Source organism: Bidens hawaiensis, unplaced genomic scaffold (assembly GCF_021521415.1).
Source record: "Bidens hawaiensis isolate Kalapana, Puna unplaced genomic scaffold, B.hawaiensis_p1.1 tig00000458_1, whole genome shotgun sequence".
NCBI classification, from domain to species: domain Eukaryota; kingdom Viridiplantae; phylum Streptophyta; class Magnoliopsida; order Asterales; family Asteraceae; genus Bidens; species Bidens hawaiensis.
In genome coordinates, this window is record NW_027491030.1 from 1,444,128 (window position 1) to 1,465,105 (window position 20,978).

Here is a 20,978-nt window from a genome sequence, read left to right on the forward strand (position 1 = left end):
GACGGATTTAGAAAAAAATTCACATGGGACGAAAGATAGTAGGTGTCAAAATTTTATAGGAGTCGATTGAGATTTTATACACATATATATACCTTTAAAAAAATTTCTTACAGGGGTCGGTCAGCACCTACACCATAGGTGTACCGTGTAGGTATGCCAATGCATACACCTCGCCAACCCTGGCCTTTGGATGTGACCGTGGTTTTGACTTGGCCGTAAATATTTCGATATAGATTTTAACGATAATAGTGTTTTATTTATAAGTATTTTTGGTCTCGTTAACAGTTTTAACACGCGCCAGATCATTTCGACTATGAGGGTTGCTTGTAACTGAAGGCATCAAAATGTAATGTGCACCAGATATGTTAATTCTACTTCACTTTTTTTTCTTTTTTTTTTATCTTTGATATTAAGATTTTAACTTTATAAAAGAAAACTAGACACTAAGAATATTTAAAATAATATTCGAATATTATCATTTTGAACATGTATCGTAGTATAGTGACGGTGGTATAGTGGTAATAGATAGATATCTCCACCGATGACCGAACACCCTTTATCTATTTATATATGTACGTGTATATATATATAATTGTGATCGAGATCTCACGGTGTCTGTTTTGCAGGTTGAGAAGAATAACCATCTTTGCCGGACCTAACCCTCGTGGGGAACATCTACTTAACCCTGAGATTATCCTTAATCTGTCGGGGTTACATACTTACATATGTATTTACACCTGTGCATTTAATTGCATAATACACTAGTAGCTATAATGCTAGAAACCATCTAGATAGAATCATAAGAACCCATCTTATGATAATTAACTAACTTGGGTAGTTGCTAATTAAATGATAAAGCATGTATAAATGCATAACTTAAATTTTTTTTTTGAACGGCCAACTAAGTAAAGTCGGGTACTTCGTACGCGGCCCTCATTGGCTAAAGATAGCCCGAGCCGGCCACTAGTCCGGACGGATGGAGCCCCTAGCGGTCCACCTGTTGAGGGATTCACCGGATAAAACCCGACCCCACGCCCGCCAAACGGCACGACAGCGAGGAGCCGGTAAAACCGGGTGAGATCAGGACTCGAACCCTGGCAAGCCAGGGTCATCCCTCATACCTCCCATATCAGTTGGTGGTAGTGAGGTTTGAACCCCCTAACTCTCATTAGTAAAGTGAGTGCTCTACCATTGAGCCACATCCAACTTATCATAACTTAAATTTTACTTGCAGTGATTTATAAACATAAATATCTATTTATTTTTAACATTTTTTACTATGCATATATATGTTTTATGTCTCCGGTGTGTGTATACATACACACGCAAGTGTATAAGGCTGTCCTCTATGGTGGGAGGCTTCGAAGCCCCTCCACCGTGCCACGTAAGCACCGAGGGCTTCGAAGCCCCACCCCAAAGATGTCCTGCTATGGTTTAATGCCTCAAGGGCGCCCCTATTATATATATATATATATATATGCATGTGTGTGAGAGAGATGGAGAGATCTGTTGAAAGGGGGCCCACACATTTCACACATCCGTGCCGGCCGTTTGAACCACCTTTCCCTCGGCGCCCTTGGTTGGACCGCGATGTTCCGCGCCCCACGCGCCCCAAAAACCATCCCAACCAAGCCCCATAACGACCAGCCTAAGTATCAAGTGCCATTTCTTATAAACAAGATTTATTCACGTGTTTGATATAACAAATATCAAATATTATTGTTTCACTAAACAATAATAACAACTATACACGGTAAGGGCGAAGCTTTATTGAGGCCCGGGTGGTCCCGGCCCCTCTGTTTTTTTACGCAGTAGTGTAAATTTACCCATTTTCGGTCAAAAAATTTTATACGTAGTGTAAGTTTAGACTTTTTTGGCAAAAAATTTGAGCCCCCACCCCCCTCTCGTTTGTGAAATTTTGCATACGTTTTGAGCTCGACCCCTGGTGGTTCAGTCCAAGCTTCGCCACTTGACGATATGCCATGTAACGCAAGGCTTAGCCTTTTGTAATTACTAAACATTTCATTATTTATTCGTTTTATCAAAAAAATGTTTCAAATTATTCCCGATGAAGAAGGTAAAATCTATGTTATCACAAATTGTTTAATAATAACTCAGTCTATCACTTTGAAACTTGTGAAAACTAAACTTTTAACAAAAGTCAACAAAGAACGAAAGTCGCAAAATATTATTGAGATGGTCATGGACCAACTGTCTAAAATATTTTAGTACGTACTTCAAATTTGTTTTTATAAAGTTCAACACTTTGTATCTCTCTTACACTTACCGAAATTTAAATTTTATCAATATCTTTTGTTCATATAAATTCGAGTGAAAGACCAAGATTAAGTGGTTGCCAATAAGAAATTAATGTAGATGCTATACATCGATCGTGACCATTATATGAATACTTGTGTATGTCATAGTCGCTAGTCGGGAATATAAAAAAGTGATCACTGCCTGGACTAGGACTAGTGAGAAGAGAAAGAGGTGACAAGTTCATTAAAATTGAGAAGCTAGTGGTGATTCAATTTACATTGTAACGAGTAAGAAGTTTTAGTGATCTCCCAAAGTTTGTACACAATTTGGTTTATCAAATTAGAAAGGTAAGAGTTAAGACAAAATTGTTGGTTGAAAACCAAAGAGTGGATGTAAATTGTAAGCACTACTAGAAAAAGAGATGTTTTTCTACAACCGAATTGTAGGAAAGTTGTTGGAAAAATTCAGTTTCTAACAATTTTCTAACAAAAAAGTTGTTGGAAAAACACATGCTTGAAAATTGTTTTCAACCGTCTTCCAACAACTTTTCTTACAAAATTGCTACAAAAACATGTGGTTGTAAACTTCCTACAAAAACTATTCATAATGTTTATTAGATAATATTGTAGCAAAGTTTGAGCTTATTTTTTTGTTGGAAATCTGTTAAAACTACTTGTTGTAGGAAATTTATAGAAAGTTTTTGTGAGAAAATGACTTGTTTTCTAGTAGTGAAGGTGTGTTATTTAACACATAGCCGAACCACAACATACAAATAATTATTGTGTCCATGTGATAATATCTATCTAACCTTAAACTAATTCTGAATTTTTGTTATTTCATCTTTTTTTTTATATTCAACATCAAGTTTATATAAACATGCTATAAAAGCAATAAAATGATCGAATTACAATAGAGAGGTATGTAAACGTATAATAAGTTGTGTCGTCACCCTTTTGAATGACAAACCCGACACTACTGAAAACAAAGTTATTGTTCTTCGGCGTCGATGAGTTACTGTGTATGACCCGTGGAACTTTTTTCAAAAACGTAGTAGTGGGTGCAAGAGACTCAAATGTATCGAAAGCAAAAGGAATGAAAGCGTGTTGATTCTCGACACAAGTCTTCTCGTACTTAGCGTTTTTTTCTTGATTCTTCCTTTACCATGGCTTGTCTAGCAACAAACCTGGTGTCCCTAAGCCCGACAAAAAAGTAAAATATTGTATTAAAAACAAAGAGTTTAAAAATTGCTTAAGAATTTACAAATCTCTTATTTCATCCCTATAGGTTCTTAAAATTATCATTCCCTACATTTTATAGCTGGTAACGTTTTGACCCAAACAAATGACCACAAACAATTGTAGGAAATATATGTTGGGGTAAATTTCTTAGAACTGTTGCTTATGAAGAATGGCTAGAGATTTCAACTACTTGATAATTGTCACTAATCAAGAGTTGCCACTGATGTATGTCATGTGTACATAAATCCAACGGAAGTGACTCGTCTATGCGTACAAAACACGAGTACTAATTAAAACATGGATGGTTCAATCCTAACAAATCGATTATTAATCTAAACATCGATGGTCCAGTCCAAACAAATGGTGATTTGTTCCTCCAAACCCCTTCATATAATTTATTTTTTCAACGATGACACACATGTACATCCATCTATTCCGACTTCTAAATTGCTCCAACGTAATTTCCCCCCTTGAAAAAAGAACCTTTACCACACAATTAAGACCGGCATGACTTTATATAAATCCTATTACTACATATTCAATCGAATTATAATCATGTTGAGTATTTGCTACACTATTTACTACTGGATTAAGAAACATTGTAGATTTATTCACATAATAACAAAAAAGAGGAAAATATATCTAATATTATACTATAAAACATTTGACAATGGTAGTTCGAACTTTTTCTAATTTAAGAGTTTTACAATATTTGATGTAAAAAACAACACTTAATACTTATATTTGTAATAACTGGTTTTTGAAGTATTATAAATAGTGAGCTATTATTGAATGTTACTCCTAACACATTAGATATGAAATCATGTAAAACAACACTTAAGCTTATATTTGTAATAACTGGTTTTTGAAGTATTATAAACAATGAGCTATTATTGAATGCTACTTTAACACATTAGATATGAAATCATGTAAGCCAACTTGTAGTATGTGTTTCAGAGTGAGTTTGTTGATCGGTGATGCGACACTTTGGGCTATCTGCCATGGGCATACATCCTAGGATAGAACTTTTATTAAAGTTGTATTTAATAAGTTTTGGTTTGTCACGTAATATTAGTGATTGTTTTTAATAAAGTCCATACTATGTATGCGATGTGTAAATCCAACATAAGTGACGCCCGAGTCATGGGGATGTCACAATCACTAAAGAATTGAACACAAAAGAATGTAAACAACATGGTGACAACCTGCAAGATCAAAATGGAGCTCGATCAGTTATGATACAAGTAGTGGTTTGTACAGAGATTCCATGACAACCATGTTAATGAGATTTACAATTATCTCATAACATGATGGTACTCAGGATAAGAAGTTGAATAAGACCTAACACCTATCTCTTCATATGTATTTGGTTTAAACGTGTCTTAGTTTTGTAATCATGTGATTATGAATGAAAGGTTTATAACTGAAATAATATATATGTATATTAATTAATGTCACATTCTCATAGTAGTTTTACGTTCTTAGTCATTTTTACCTTAAAAAAGTCATCTATGCTTACAAAACACGACTATTAATTAAAACATAGATGGTTCAATCCTAACAAATCAATTATTAATCTAAACACTGATGATTCAATCCAAACAAATGGTGATTTGTTCCTCTAACCCCCTTCATATATATATATATATATATATATATATATATATAGATAGATAGATAGATAGATATATAATTTTTTCGACAACAACTAACATACTCATTTACTTTTACTCCTAAATTACTATTAAGAGATAAACCCAAAAATTCTCCTCAAAAGATAAAAGTTATTACCATACAATCACATTGAAAAAACGTTATATAAATCTTAATCTACATATTCAAGATTTCAATCAAATTGTATGACGAGTATTTGCCACAAAGTTTACTATTGGATTAAGAAAATTTGTAGTTTTAATCATAATAATAATAATAATAATAATAATAATAAAAACTTTCTTGTTAGTCCAGTTAGTTATAACAACGAAGATAAAAAATACATGTTCTTTAGGAGGTTGTTGGTTCGAATCCGAGCCACACTGGGGAATAAAACCCTGCTTCGTTACGTCAGAAGGTTTCGACTCTTTCGACGGTGAAACTAGCGTCGAAAGGCATTAGGGGCGAAGATTCCTTCTACGTGGATGCGGGGAAGACCCGAGAACCAAGGGTTATGCTTTTCGAGAGAAACACTTCAAGGGGTCCACACTAGGATCGACCGTTAGCTGACATGTGACCACCTAGTTCCTTTTAGAACGACAACTTTCTTGTGTGTTTGGCCACCGCACTCTCCAATTTGGTCAGCCCCGTTGCTCCACACTGGCCATATTATATTGTCTTAACCGAACCCATGCTGACTTCATAGTTTGGTTTGAGCATTCTTCTGGACAACAATAAGGCCGACTCCTACTTGACAGTCATTATGCCAGTATTACATCAAAACTCTTTAACATAACATACAATTAAACTAAAACCTAAATAAACTTGAGATTCAAATTGACAACCTAATAACACTAATAGTTAAAATTTTTCACCATGGTCGCTATGTACAAAACATAATAATAATAATAATAATAATAATAGGAAAATACATAAATCCCCATCGCTTTCACTCATTCAAAAGTAGAACGTCACCTCACGCGCCGCATACTCCGGTATCAATCGATAAAATAAAATTATATATACAACACACACACATCACACCACACTCTATTTTCCTTCCTTACATAATAATAATAATAATAATAATAATAATAATAATAATAATAATATCAACGCGCCTTCGTGACACCGCCGTGCTGTCGTTTCACTGTTCACCAGACAAAAAAAATCCGAAAATCAAGTACATACAGACATCTACTCACTCGAGCTCACCATTCAAGATCTGTAACTAACTCATTCACTTCAAATACATTGCAACTCAATTAGGTATACCACACTACACTATAACACTACACTCTGTGTTTGTTTACTGCTTCGATTACTACATGCATAGTGACGGTTACTAGATGCTAGATTTGATTGTGCGCGAATCGATTTGAAATGCTGGTGGGAGCTGTCGGTGAATGGCGATTGTTGTGGTTAGGGCTTATTTTAGGCTAGATCTGTTGGTTAGTTGTTGATTTAGGTGTTTTAGGTCAGGATTTGTGGTTTGCTGTCTAATTGTTGTTAATGATGTGATGAAAGTGAGTTTGTGAAGAGGTGTTTTAGGAATTGAGATTGGATTTAAGTTGATTTAGGTGTTTTTTAGGTCAGGATTTGTGGTTTGCTGTCTAATTGTTGTTAATGATGTGATGAAAGTGAGTTTGTGAAGAGGTGTTTTAGGAATTGAGATTGGATTTAAGTTGATTTAGGTGTTTTAGGTCAGGATTTGTGGTTTGCTGTCTAATTGTTGTTAATGATGTGATGAAAGTGAGTTTGTGAAGAGGTGTTTTAGGAATTGAGATTGGATTTAAGTTGATTTAGGTGTTTTTTAGGTCAGGATTTGTGGTTTGGTGATTGATTGGTGGTGGTTTGTTGTGTGTGAGATTAGAATGGATGTAGGTGTTGATGTGAATGTTTGTTGATAATTTGTTATGTGAGTTTTAATTGGATGTAAATGCTGATTTTTGTATTAAGCAAATTTGGAGTGAAGTGTTAAGACACTGAACTGATGGAAGTGAGTCTGTGAAGAGGTGTTTCAGGAATTGAGATTGGATTTAAGTTGATTTAGGTACTTTTAGGTCAGGATTTGTGTTTTCCTGAATGATTGATGATAATCTGTTATGATTGAGTTTAGAATGGAATAATGGATGTAAGTGTTGATCTGTATGCAAATTTGGAGTGAGATGCTACTATTGAACAGATGAATAATTGATGGTGTTTTACTTTATTGTTGAAAGTGAGTTTATGAAGAAGTGTTTTAGGAATTGAGATTGGATTTAAGTTGATTTAGGGGTTTTTAGGTCAGGATTTGTGTTTTGTTGAATGATTGTTGATAATTTGTTATATGTTAGTTTAGAATGGATGTAGGTGTTGATCTCTATGCAAATCTGGAGTGAGATGTTAGTATTGAACTGATGAATTTGCTTGTATGTTGTTTTACTTTATTGTTGAAAGTGAGTTTATGAAGAGGTATTTTAGGAGTTGGAAGTTGATTTATGAATTTTATTGATTCATTTTGTTGATGATTTGTTATATGTGAGTTTAGAATGGATGTAATTGTTGTCTGTATACAAATTTGGAGTGAGATGTTACTATTGAACTGAGGAATTTGCTTGCATGCTGTTTTGGATTGTTATTGAAAGTGAGTTTATGTAGAGGTATTTCAGGAATTGAAATTGATTGGAAGCTGAATTATGAATTTTATTGATTCAGGTTGTTGAAGATGGAGAGAAGAATTGATCCTGTTGCACCTCTTGATTATGTTGAGCTCCAGATATTTCCAAGCCATAACAGGTTCTCCTATGCTGAACTTATTTGACTGAGACTCTACTTGCCAAATATATCTGTTTACTTGGTTTTGAATCCTCTAAAATTCAATTCAAAATTCTATGTAAGACCTCATTGCATGTGCCAAGAACTCCAGATGATATGTAACTACAAGGACTGTGAAAATATTCCTCTAGAGATCATTTGTATATCAGTTACAATAATGTGCAAGGTGGAATCTTGATTGATCTAGTTGGGTCAGTGAAGCATATAATAACTTATGTTAATTATCCACAAATAATCTGAAGCTTGATTTGTTTAGCTGTCCATTTGTGATTTATTGAGTTATTGCTACTCACATGGTCTTGTTTAATTTTGCACTAAGAATTTTAGATGCCTGTTGTTAGAAAACAGAGACCATAACTTGGTGTAACACTGCAACCTCCACTTGATGGCTTGATTTTTGTTCCCTTTTCTCCTTTGCCTGTAAAGAAACCAAAATGTTATTGTTAATTATATTCTGCTAAAACTTCAAAGCTAATATTTGAATGTGGATCTACAACAGCTTCAGTGTATACATAATAGAAATTATAGTCAACAGCATATTCTTTTGCAGGACTTGTACTTCTTAAGATTGCTCATGATTCTATGATTAGAATTAGGTGTGGCTCAGATGATCCTAGGAATTAACCATAGAATGATGATCCTAGGAATTAACCATAGAATGTTAGATAGGTATATACATACAAATCACTTAAGTGTATAAGGCTTTGCTGTTCTGTAGGTATGAGGCATGTGTATCAACTAGCAATATAATTGAAAAGGCGGCAACTGGAGACTTGCAACAACTATTGTTGCATTTACCTCAAGTAAAAGATTTGTCATCCAAAACCAATGACTCAAAATTCAGGATTCTAACACCTGATGGTGTCAGTAATGCTGACTGGTTTACAACAGTCACATTAACAAGGTCCATTATCCATATCATATAATTTTTATTACATATTTCTTCTTCATTTACGTGGATTGAGAGGCTGTGATTCTCTTCTTGCTCACTCTAGTAATTTTCATCTTGTCAGATTCTTGAACATCGCTGGTTCACCTGACATTCTTAGTATTGGAAATGAAATTACTCAGTTAGAAGAGACCAGAAAGTTCCAGCTTTCATTGTTTGCAAAGGTAAGTTAATAAGTTATGTTATCAACATCATATAATTTCTGCCTTTATACATTTGTTCATTTCAATTCCTATTTGATTCTTGTTTTAACAGGCTGAAGTTGATATGACATCATCCTTTGAATCAAAGTACGTTCTTTTTGTATTGATCATGTTAACAAATATTTTTTTCCATGCATTTCATTTCTCAACCTATTTGTATTCTGTTAGAAATGAACTACTGCGAGCAGTGGATTCAAGGCTCTCAGAATTGAAACAACAGTTTGGTGAGGCCCTTAATCAGGCTACTGGTATAACATGCTCACCTAAAGATCTCTCCAACTTGGAAAACTTTGCTCATCATTTTGGAGCAGAAGATATAAGGTATTATTCACATATAAAATAAACTTTCTTTAATATGCAATCAAGATTTACCATTTAGTTGCCTGTTTCAGGGACTCATTACAGAAGTTTCTAGTTATAAGTCAATTCCCATCTTCAAAAGACTCTACACCCGAAAAAACTGTTCTTGCTACTCACACTTCACAGTTAAATCCACCTGTCAAATATGGTGTCTCGCCTGCAAAAGCTGCACAGGTTGAAAGACAAAGTTCAACTGACAGTGAAAATACATTTTCAAGTGAAGAAGAAGAAGATGAAGATCAACCATCTGTTGAAAGAAGTCGACCTGTTGCAAGATCCGCAACACCAAGAAGGTTAGCATCTCCAATGAGACGGGTTCAAATTGGACGGGCGGGCCCACACAGGGCTGCTACAATAAGTATCAAAAGTCTAAACTATTTTCCAAATAGAGAGAAATTATCAACTCAGAAAGACGCCACATCTCATGCTAGTGATGAGGAAGAAGACTCAGAGACACCCGCTAAGCAAAATGCATTGAGAATGAGTGTGCAAGATAAAATCAGTCTATTTGAAAACAAACAGAAAGAAAAAGCAGTGGAAACCGAGAAGTCAAAGACGGTGTTGACCGCACCAGTTGCAAACAAAGCTGTACTGCGAAGATGGAGCTCGGGTATGAGTGAAAGCGCTGCTACCCAAATCCAAAACGATACAATTAACAAAACTTCTTCTTCGAGCAACCGTGATGACGGAGCGCCAGGTGGCAATACGGAGTCTTTGACTAGTCAAAGTTCTGAAACTGCAAAAAACATTAAATCATCCCCACCCAAAAAGGCTAAAGCTGACATATTAAACCTGGAAATGGAAAACTCTGAGGATGAAAGTGAGGAAGTTTATGAAAAACATCCTGCTTCAATTGAATGGAATCAACAAAAGGAAGCAGAATTAAATCAACTGTTCAAAAAAATGATGGAAAGTAAACCAGTTAGACGTCATAGTGTAACAAATGATAATGGCAAAAGTAAAAATAATAACTCAAAGGAGCAAAGAGGTGGATTTTATGATCATTATAAACAAAAACGAGACGAAAAGCTGAGAAAAGAAGCTTCTGGAAAGAAAGCTGAGAAAGAATCCCAATTCAAAGAGATGGAGAAGTTTCTTGATGAGAAAAAAGCTGAAATGGCATCTACCAATATAACTGATAGCCGAAAAAAACCCATCGTGAACAAAATCAAACCTCAAAATTCACAAAAAAACCCAACCCAGTTGCTGAATACCAAAAAGGAAACATCAAAAGGTCCTATTGCGAAAAAATCTACAACTTCAACTACAAATAAACTATCGCCTTTGCCCGCTACGCGCAAGTCTTGGCCCGCAACCCCTTCACCAAGACCCGCAGGTTCATCACCTGCTAAAACTCCATCTGGGCCTGTTTCTACTAATGCAAGTTTGACTCGGAAACCTCAAACTACTTCGTCCACTCTACGGTCAAGCACAAAAGTTGAAAAGTCAAAATTGCAACCGAAGACTCTGAAGTCAACTCCACCTGATGGTACCAAGAATATTAAAACCGTGAAGGAGAAAAAGCAGCCGACAGTGACGAAAAGTGCACCGGCTGCAAAATCGAAATCCCGGACTCAGGCAACCACTCCTAATGCCGCCACCTCCACCGCCACCACCGCCGCTGCCACCACTGCTAAACCCAGTTTTTACAACAAAGTTACTAAGAAAAGCAGTGTGGTCCCACTGGAAACGAAACCGTTCCTTCGTAAAGGAACTGGGATTGGGCCTGGTGTCGGCCCAGTTGTTGTTAAGAGTAAAGTTGTGGCTCAACCCGAGGAACAACAACCTGATAATACTGGAGATATGATTCAGTCCGAGGATAACAATAATCAAGCCGTTGAAGTTGAAGCTACTGAAATCACAAGTCAAAGTCAAAATCAAGAGATGGAATGCGAACCCACAGAATCGTTTACAGAGTCGGAAGCCCAATTGCTTACTCCCATCAAACGTGAGGAACCGGAGGGGTTTATTCATAGTCGGTTCAACAAAACGGGTAATGAAGGGATTAAGAAGAAAGAGATTGAAGAAGAGTCAACAATTTCAATATCACCAACCGCATGGGTGGAAATTGAAGAGAATAATAATAATAATCAGGATGAGATTGTTCCATGTAAAGAAAGTCCTGTTCAGGTACCGGGTCCAGCCAATCCTGGTGCGCCTGCTGGCGCTTCGAGTCCACGTGTTCGTCACTCTTTATTTCAAATGCTTCTAGAGGAGACCACGAGTGAAGCTGACAGTTGTGAGTGGGGAAATGCCCAGCAGCCGCCTGCTATGGTGAACCAAAAAGATGGACCGAAAGGGTTTAAGCGACTCTTAAAGTTTGCTAGAAAAAGTAAAGCTGATTTGAATCTAAGTGATGGTTCTAGCCCGTCAAGCATTTTCAGGAGAGGATGAAGCTGAAGAATATTCAGGTAATAAAGGTTTATGCTTTTGTTCTTTTCTCTTGATTTTTATATATGATTTGCTGGATAAAAAATGATTGCAAAAGCTATGTTATTAAAATACTTTTCTAAATATTTTGAACAAAATGATTTAAGAGATGGTAAGCTTTTAAATATACTTTGGGTCGCTTTCAACCTGTTTCCATTATCAATAAGTTTTTAAAAGTTACACTTTTGACCCAAACCCAATAGAAAAACTGAAACCCGAGACATTTGGGATGATTATTTGGATATGGGATAGGTTTTAAAAAGTTTCACAGGTTTGAGACATGTATGGTATTAGGTGATACGCGCCTGATTGCCCTAAACCGTTTACTTCTATTGAAACCGAATATATTAATATGTTATATAATCTTAAAAAATAATACTAGTATGTTTAAGTTGTTAAGAGATTTGAAATTATTAAATTTTTAGAATTTTTAGAAGTGTAGTTATGTATCTATTTAAAGTCTGTTTTTTAGATGATTGGGTTTCGGGTGATGGGCATCTTAACGCATAATTTTTTAACCACATAAGACCATAAACGGATACACCCCGCGAACCTGATGGGCATGGAACATGGTTTTATAAACGGGTATGGGTTTGCGATTTCATGTAAATCTGGTTTTACTATTTTCTATTACATAATGACGAGAATTGCTTACTCACGAGAGTTTTAATATTTTGTGTTATTTATTAGTTTAAGCAATAAGCGATTATTGCGGGGGAACGGGGTGAAGTTTCTTGATTGGCTGGCAAGGTTCATGAGAGTGGGAGATTTGTAAAATATACTATATTATTCCATTCCTGTATACAAGTGAATTTGGTTGTAGGCTAAGCTTTCTTTTTGATGTTCACATTGTTATTTGTTCAGGTAAAACTTGAGAAAAACAATAACTCTTTTTCCAGCATATTATATGCCTTCGGAAATTTTCATAGACACAACGATGTAAATTCAGCGTATATTCATCTTTTGATATGCTCAAAGTTGATTTCTAGGGTGGGCACATTTTTTTCATAATGTCATTTTTCTAGTAGGTTAAAACGTGTCGTTTTTAGAAATAGGCACTAACGTGACCGGTTGCAGCTAAGTTAGCAAGTTTATCAAGTATCAATTTCTTTTAGAAATAGGCACTTACTGTTGATTCTCAGCCAAATGGACACGGTGACTTTGTGTAATAGGATTCAAAACAAGAGTAAAGTTCGGTTGGTTAGCTCGAAACACACTTTCATGCTATATTTTTTTACCTTTATAATAACTAGTTGATGGAACAAGCAACAGTAAGTGTACGGTTAACATGTGAGAAAACACACAAAGAAACTGTTGTGTGTTTTCCAATCTATGAAACTAACTTGAGTCATTACAATAAGAAACTGTGATATAGATAAGACATTTTATAGCAACGCATACCCGTAACATGTCCATTTGTTTTTCGCACAAAAAATAAGTCATTTGTAACCAAGATGGCAAAAGTTGATAGGTAATTGTCCAAAAATGTACCATTTAGCTCTCCTTTATAGAGGTGCACAAAATACCCGGTTCCAGGCCCGACCCAGAACCGGAGACCCGCTGGCACGACCTGGTATTGGGTTTCTCCCCGGACTTGCACCAGGAATCGGACCCGATGGAAGCGGTTCCACCTTCACTTGGTTAAAACCCGACCCAACTCTACCTGAAACCCGAAAAAACCCGCAAAAACCTGGTCAGAACAGGGACAAACACCCGGCTATACCCGGAATCGGTTCCTACCCGACCCAGTTTTGACTTTTGTTGACCATAGCTGGAACCGGTTCCGGTTCCTAAAAATAGCCGGTTTGTGCATCTCTGCTCCTCTAGATATATCTAAAGCAGTCACTTCATCAAGATATCTCTGTTTACAGTGCACTGCTAATATGATAACCTTTTAAGAACTTTAAGAAGTGGTGGATCTCTGTTTACACCAACGCATCAACAACAGCGTCAATTTGGCGGCATTAACATCTTAATGGCCTAAAACGATCATTAGCATTTGATCCACAATGAAGTGCACATATCATGTTGTAACTTTTATGCCTTGAACTTTGTATACCAGAGTCCCCCTTAATTTCTATAACCCAAACCATGGTTAGTTGAAAATAGCTATTGTAGTAGCAGCCATTAACTTCATCAAGAGAACTTGTGAATTCAAAACCATTGCCTTTGTTTAAGGACAAACAAGTCTTTTACCAACTTTAATATAGAGTATCACTAATCATTTTTGTAACAATAATAGTCTAAATCTTTGAATTAACGTAACTTTCATACATTCATACCATTCGAATTAGCATTCAAATCATTCACCCCATTTTAGATTAACGAGAACTCAAATAGACCAATTCATAAGTAAATGCTTCTCTTTATGGACTGACGATCGGTGAATATGGCATCCCGCATCTACATGTGACTCGTAACGCCTTGTAAAGATCAAACCGATCCGATTTCTACTTTTTTTCTCAAGCTGAATGGATGCTACTTCGATAAACTTGACATGATATTATCATGAACGGATTTAATATGTGACGTAGTGACACTGATAAAAAGACATTATATCTTAAATTTGTACCGGACGGACATATACCATATGTATTTTCAGACAGTAACATAGTAAGATAAAAAAAACAAGTAGGCTTTTAACATGGTTTGAATCAGGATATTGCATTTACATACATATAAATATATATTAAGCTGAAAAGTAGTGATTACATCGAAACAGAAGACAAGCGGGCAACAAGCTCCGCCGCTACCCCTTTTGAATTCCAAAACCCAATCTTTTAAAAACTACATTGGCAATCAAGAAGTAGCAACCTGTACATCATTTAGCAACACTTATACATGAGTTACATATTATAGTATGACCAAATCAACACCTTGAGGCAATAGCGGTGTGAGCTGTTGCTTGGCAGAAGATCGAGTAGCTTCCTCTCTCTTCTAAAAGTTGTATGTAATTATATCTTCCCCAAAAGCATCACGTACATGTAGGATCTATAACTATATCATTTAATGCAACAGCGTTGTCTATTGCATATACAGCAAGCTCGAGGTTGCTAATTCGGCCAGGATATCCATTAATCTCCACAATCTTAAGGTGTCTGTGACCTTCTGGAGCTACAACTCGTCTTACTTTCCTCCTCCTTTTCAGAGGTGATAACCATATCAGCTGCAAAAACAAAATAACCACTTTATGGTCTAGTTATAGTGCGTTTAATTTAAATATATTGACATATATAGCACAAGTACTTACAGATATTGAAAATGTCTCCAACCTTGGACAGGCCTGAGCTATTGACATAAACTCTAGTAGGCAATTATGTCCTATGATATTTAAGCGGGCTAGTCATTTGATCATCAAATGTGATATTTGATTGATTTTTGAATGAATTTTTTTGTGGCCGCTGAACATAATTCTTTGTTACATGTGACGACGAGCTTTGGGCGGTATGATTAGAGAGAGTTTTGATGGCAGAAGATAGGGCATAGACGGCATGCTCAAGGTCACTGATTCGACCATAATATCCATTAATCTCCACAAGCTTAGCGCCTTTAATTTAAATATAGAGAAAACTATTAAAATAAGTATGAAAATTTTACTTTTAAAAACTATCAATGAAAAAAAATAGGCCAATCACATTAATACACATAACATGGTTAGGCTCCATTAGACACCATTGAGCCAACACTGAAAACCACGGAAAGCCATTGAACAGAGTGGTTAGGCTCAAGAGGTGCCTAAGTATCAGCATTTAATAAGCACGGAAAGCGAAAGCGTTTAATAAGTACGGGACGGTAAAAACATAGGATGAGGACTACTTGTGGAGAATACTCAAGCCGTGCTCGAAATGGGTTGAGTTAGCTCTGATGCTCATGTAGCCATGTAGGGATCGACCTAAACGTGCACGGGCAAGAAAATCAACCACAAGTCCCACGTCGATCAATTGGAGAGACCCGGGGGGGGGGGGGGGGGGAGAGAACAACTACCGATGTCGATTCATAATTTAGCGAAGACGTCTGTATAATATCGAGTAGAATCGCGACGACGGCAGAGGTGAGACTTTCTGAACAAAGGTTGAGGAACCTGGACCTTTTTACCAAGGACTTTAGCAACCTAGATTCGAGCCGCCGAGAGGTTTTTGAACAAGAACATGCACTTCTTCTAGAGAAAATAAAAGAAGATCAAAGACAGTGACAAAGAGGAAGATGCGGAGCAAAGGAATAATTTGTATTTTTTATTTACATTTTTTAAATGTTTTTCTTAATTTTTTAAGATGTTTATTAAGAAATATCTTTTAGTTTATAATATTGTTTTAAAATTTTGAAAAAAAAAACAGAACATTTGTTGAAGCCCTCGTTCACCTAAATCATAATAGGCTCTGGTGGTTTCAGCAAGAGGCTTTAACAAGTACGTGTACTACTAGCATTGCATGACACAATATTACAAAATAAATCCAAATGATGGCTTCAACGACAACACACGTTCTAAGATAGTGGTTTTGCTTTATATTATTTAATGATTATCTCTTAATGTTTGATACTTTTTAACTTTTTTCTCTAGAGTACTGTTAACAGTGTTTATACTTAATAGTTTGATTGGAGAGTAACTTATAATCATTATTTTTTCTCTAATCTCAATTGTAGGCCGAATAAAATAAGGCCAACTCAACACACCAAATTGAAGCTTGTTTCATCACTTTGTAGTACCGGTAACGTCCCGGTACTGTTACCGAACTAAAAATTTCGATACCGGTACCAAGATTTTGTGATTTTCGGGATCGGGATTTTCGGTACCATAATCTCTACTTTGCAAACATAAAAGCCCACCAAATACCATCCCTTTCACAACTTTTATACTTAACCCAAACCTCGATTTAAACGATCCCAATATAACTCGACTCAATGAACCCTAGAACCATAAAACCCGAATCTAGAATGGTTGGGTTATCAGTTCAGATTTCCACTATTGAAGATCAGAAGAACCCGTCACGATAAACCCAAAACCCATTAAAACCCACATATATGCTAACAGGAAGTTGAATTAAAATCTCATAATTGTAAACGTTAATATTACCATATGCATTAAATTGCCTTCTATGAACGATCAACATGTTATGTGTGTTTATGTGTTCTTCACTTCCCTGCATCATAAAACCGATAACAAGTAAGGCTACTATATTCGTGAAAGAATCGGAAGCTTACAATAAAATCAAAACATATTTACTCACAATAATAACCCAAACAAGATAGAAAAAACACAAGTAACAAAACAAGAACAAAAGAACGCTTACCCTGGGATGATGTTTCTTTTCCTCTAACATTATCAAGGAATTGTTACCATTTAGGGTTGCAGACGACGACGACGGCTTGGTGTTATTGAATTAACGAATGGAGAATTAGGTTAATGGTTTGTGTGGAGTGTGGTGTGATATTTAATAGCTAATGTTACGGGCCATTAAAGAAAACTTGTTTATATATATGGGCCTACACGGCCTGTTGACACCAAAATGAATTCTAAAAAATACGGAAAGTTAATAAGCACGATGCAAAGATTCGAACCAATATCAAGACCCAAGAGGGCCACAATGTGGAATACTTATAGTAAATAACAATGAAATGATCAAATAACCAAATTACATAATAATATATCATTACATATATATATATATATATATATAGGTATTGGATCATTTCAGAAGTTTTTTTACGGCGAGAAGTACGAGAAATAAATCTAACCAATCATAATTTATCTTTTTTTATGATTTATTTTATTTTAAGAGTATATTAGTAAAAATCTGATTCTTATATTTTTGGTAACTGACTTTAGTGTGGTGAAAGTTACATATTTCTTTATATTATTAGTTTTTTAATTGTTTATTACCTTTTTTTTAACGACATGTTTATTACCTTTTCCAAATTATAAATAGCTGAATTCTAGCCAACCACTTTTGTCAAAAAAATCTATTAAACCCAAATAATTTAATTCAAGTTTGTAATTTTTTCTTTGATTCAACCAAGATATTCAATCGTCAAAAATCGATTTCCTTTTATTCTATTTGCATGATTACAAATTTACATTGATGAAAATCTACAACAAATCAATTGAAGGATCGATAAGTAATTCATAAACACTTTTATAATTAAACCATGCACAACAAATTGTTATACCTACATAACAAATAGCCACAAACATACAGCAACAACAAGATACCATAAAAAATATATAAGTAATTCATGGACAATTTCATAATCATTTCCTACACAACAAACTATATATCTTATATACACAAGATTTTTTAAACAAACAGGAAGGAATAAAAATGGGTAAAAACCATAAAACAAAGTAATCCATTTATCCTACCATTCCTTGATTAACCAAACCTTCGATCCGAACTTAAAACCTCTATAATATGTGATCGTTTCATTTTTGTGTTCGATAATAGAATCCTAGCCACGTATGTTGGTAACCGCTACATGTCTTTTAATGTCATTCTAGTCATACCACCATCGAGTGTGTGCTATATATTGTTTTCATCGAACCAAACTCTCTTGAGGTTGTGACGTCTTTAAAAGCCAATGCCTCTCGGCCTGTTTAAAAAACCAAATAATAAAATTAATAATAATCTAAAACTAGCTTTCTGTTTTTCCAATATCAAACATCAAACAATCTTCTTAAAAAATATAAACTCCAACGAAATAAATAAAGACTAAATAAATCATCATAAACCTACATATAGCATAATATTCCTACATAATCCCTCTACACAAAATTACAAAATTTAATTTTCAAATCGGCTATACAGCAAACAGAATAAACTATTTACAAATATGTAAATTCAAGGGTATTACCAATTTTGAAACTGATGACGCACAAGTAACAAACTACATTATCACATACAAATTAAGTAAAATTTCTACACAATGAACAAAACACATACACGAAAATTCACCATTTCTTAACTATATATCAACCTAACATCATACACCAAAGCCAACCAAAAACCTTCAGTGAATTTACACTGACCATATTAAAAATCTCTTCAGCCTAACATCATACAACAAATCTAAACAAAAAACAATCTACATATTACCTAAATAAGCATACACAATAAACAAACCGCCTACACAAGAAGCTCAGTAAACCTACACTGTAAACAATTTGCATACACAACAGCCATAGTCGCCCCTACACAGTAACAAATCACTTACACAGCAGGCCCGTTAATCCTACACAGAAAACCAAACTTCATACACCCTTGCAAAGGAAGCAAGTCTACACAGAAAACATTTTACACATTGCCAAAATAAGGTTACACAATAAACAAGTCACATTCACAAGAAGCTCAACAAACTTACATAGTAAAAAAAAAATGCCCACAAAACAATCACACTCACCCCTGCACAATAAAAAAAAATACTTATACAACATGCTCATTAACCCTACACAAAAAACAAACTGTGTACATCCCTACACATGTAACAAGCCTACACACAATACAAACTGCGTACATCCTTACACATGTAACAAGCCTACACCGAAAACAATCTACACATTAGCTAAACAAGCATACACAGTAATAAACAACGTAGGTACACAATAAGCAGATTATATATGCATAACCCTATTTTTTCCAAACAATCGTGTCTCCATAATAAACACAATGAATAATAAATGAAAACATGTGTGTAACTATTGTATCTGAGATGTAGGTTAATACAATAGTCGAAATACCTTGATTCAGAAAAGTCAAATTCCCTAATTTTGCAGTTGACGAAAACGGTAGTGGATAGTCTTGCCCAAATCCAACCTTATAACCTAGCGTATGATACAAACTATTACAGATTGAAGATTTTGTGAATCAAAGGAACTAGAAGATGATTTTTGTGAATTATCCTTCATTAATTGATTATAGCTTAAAATTTGGGAACGGTTGAATGAGTTGAGATATAATTTAATTAGCCTAAAATCAAAGGTCACATATACCCTTTTTAATGTAAGACATATTAATTTTTTGTTCTAGTAATTACCACTTTGCCACCTCTATTGTACACCATTGATTAAACACAATCAATGGTTCTGATCTACTTCTCACACTTCTCGCTATAATTTCACTTCTCGCATGATCCATCCCCTATATATATATATAGGTATTGGATCATTTCAGAAGTTTTTTTACAGCGAGAAGTGCGAGAAATTAGGGATTAATGGAGTTATACCTTCACTTCTCGCACTTCTCGTTGTAATATCACTTCTCGCAAGATCCATCCCCTATATAGGTATATATATGGCTTAAATTTTGATGATAAGACCCTTAATTTATCTTCATATTAAATTAAAAAAAACTATATTATGCTTTCACAGACACATGTAAATCATATGTACTTATCCTACTCTTTCAATATAAAATAATAATTATGAAACGTGTCATTTTATGGTTAAATCTCACAACTATGTTCATTTCTAAATTTAAATCTTAGTTGATCCTAATTAAGTAATATATCTTTTTATAGATTAATAATTATTTACTTTACTTTACAGTCTATTTATGTTATTTAGACATTTTTATAAAAATAAATATTAACGTATTATAATACTATATATTCCAAAATATATTTGGTGAAATCCAAAAATCAACAACACATGTTTGTTAAAGATTGAAAATAATATCATTTTAAAATTTCTCATTAACATATTATACTATGTTTATTGCTGTAGATAAAAAAATAAAACTAAACTTGAATATGCTTTCATTTTACGAAGCAATTTTTTAACCACGTACTAAATTATAAATATATGCATAAAAGTCGATACATTTTCTTAAAAATTAATCCATTTATCTGTTATTATTATTATTATTATTATTATTTTGTTAAATGTCATATAAATTATAAATATATGCTTTAAATCTTTTCTTTTGATTTTTTCCGGTTAATTTAATAAACTATATATATGTTAAAATGTAAGAATAATATTTAATAATCACTTTCATATATAGCAAAGTTTATTATAATTTAATTTATTGGTTTTTTATACCAATGATTGTATCGGGTTTTTTTTGTAGAACTTAAACT

At 34.5% G+C, this 20,978-nt stretch overlaps 1 protein-coding gene across 1 annotated transcript; it reads left to right on the forward strand.

The window, feature by feature from the left end:
• The first annotated feature begins 6,200 nt into the window (after positions 1–6,200).
• Positions 6,201–12,854, forward strand: LOC143627679 (uncharacterized). Its single transcript, XM_077097455.1, has 8 exons — positions 6,201–6,419; positions 7,848–7,928; positions 8,686–8,871; positions 8,981–9,080; positions 9,172–9,206; positions 9,288–9,440; positions 9,512–11,890; positions 12,600–12,854. Exons 2-7 carry the CDS (start codon positions 7,858–7,860, stop codon positions 11,871–11,873), a joined length of 2,907 nt encoding a protein of 968 aa, XP_076953570.1. The 5' UTR covers positions 6,201–6,419; positions 7,848–7,857; the 3' UTR covers positions 11,874–11,890; positions 12,600–12,854.
• The last annotated feature ends 8,124 nt before the right edge of the window (positions 12,855–20,978 follow it).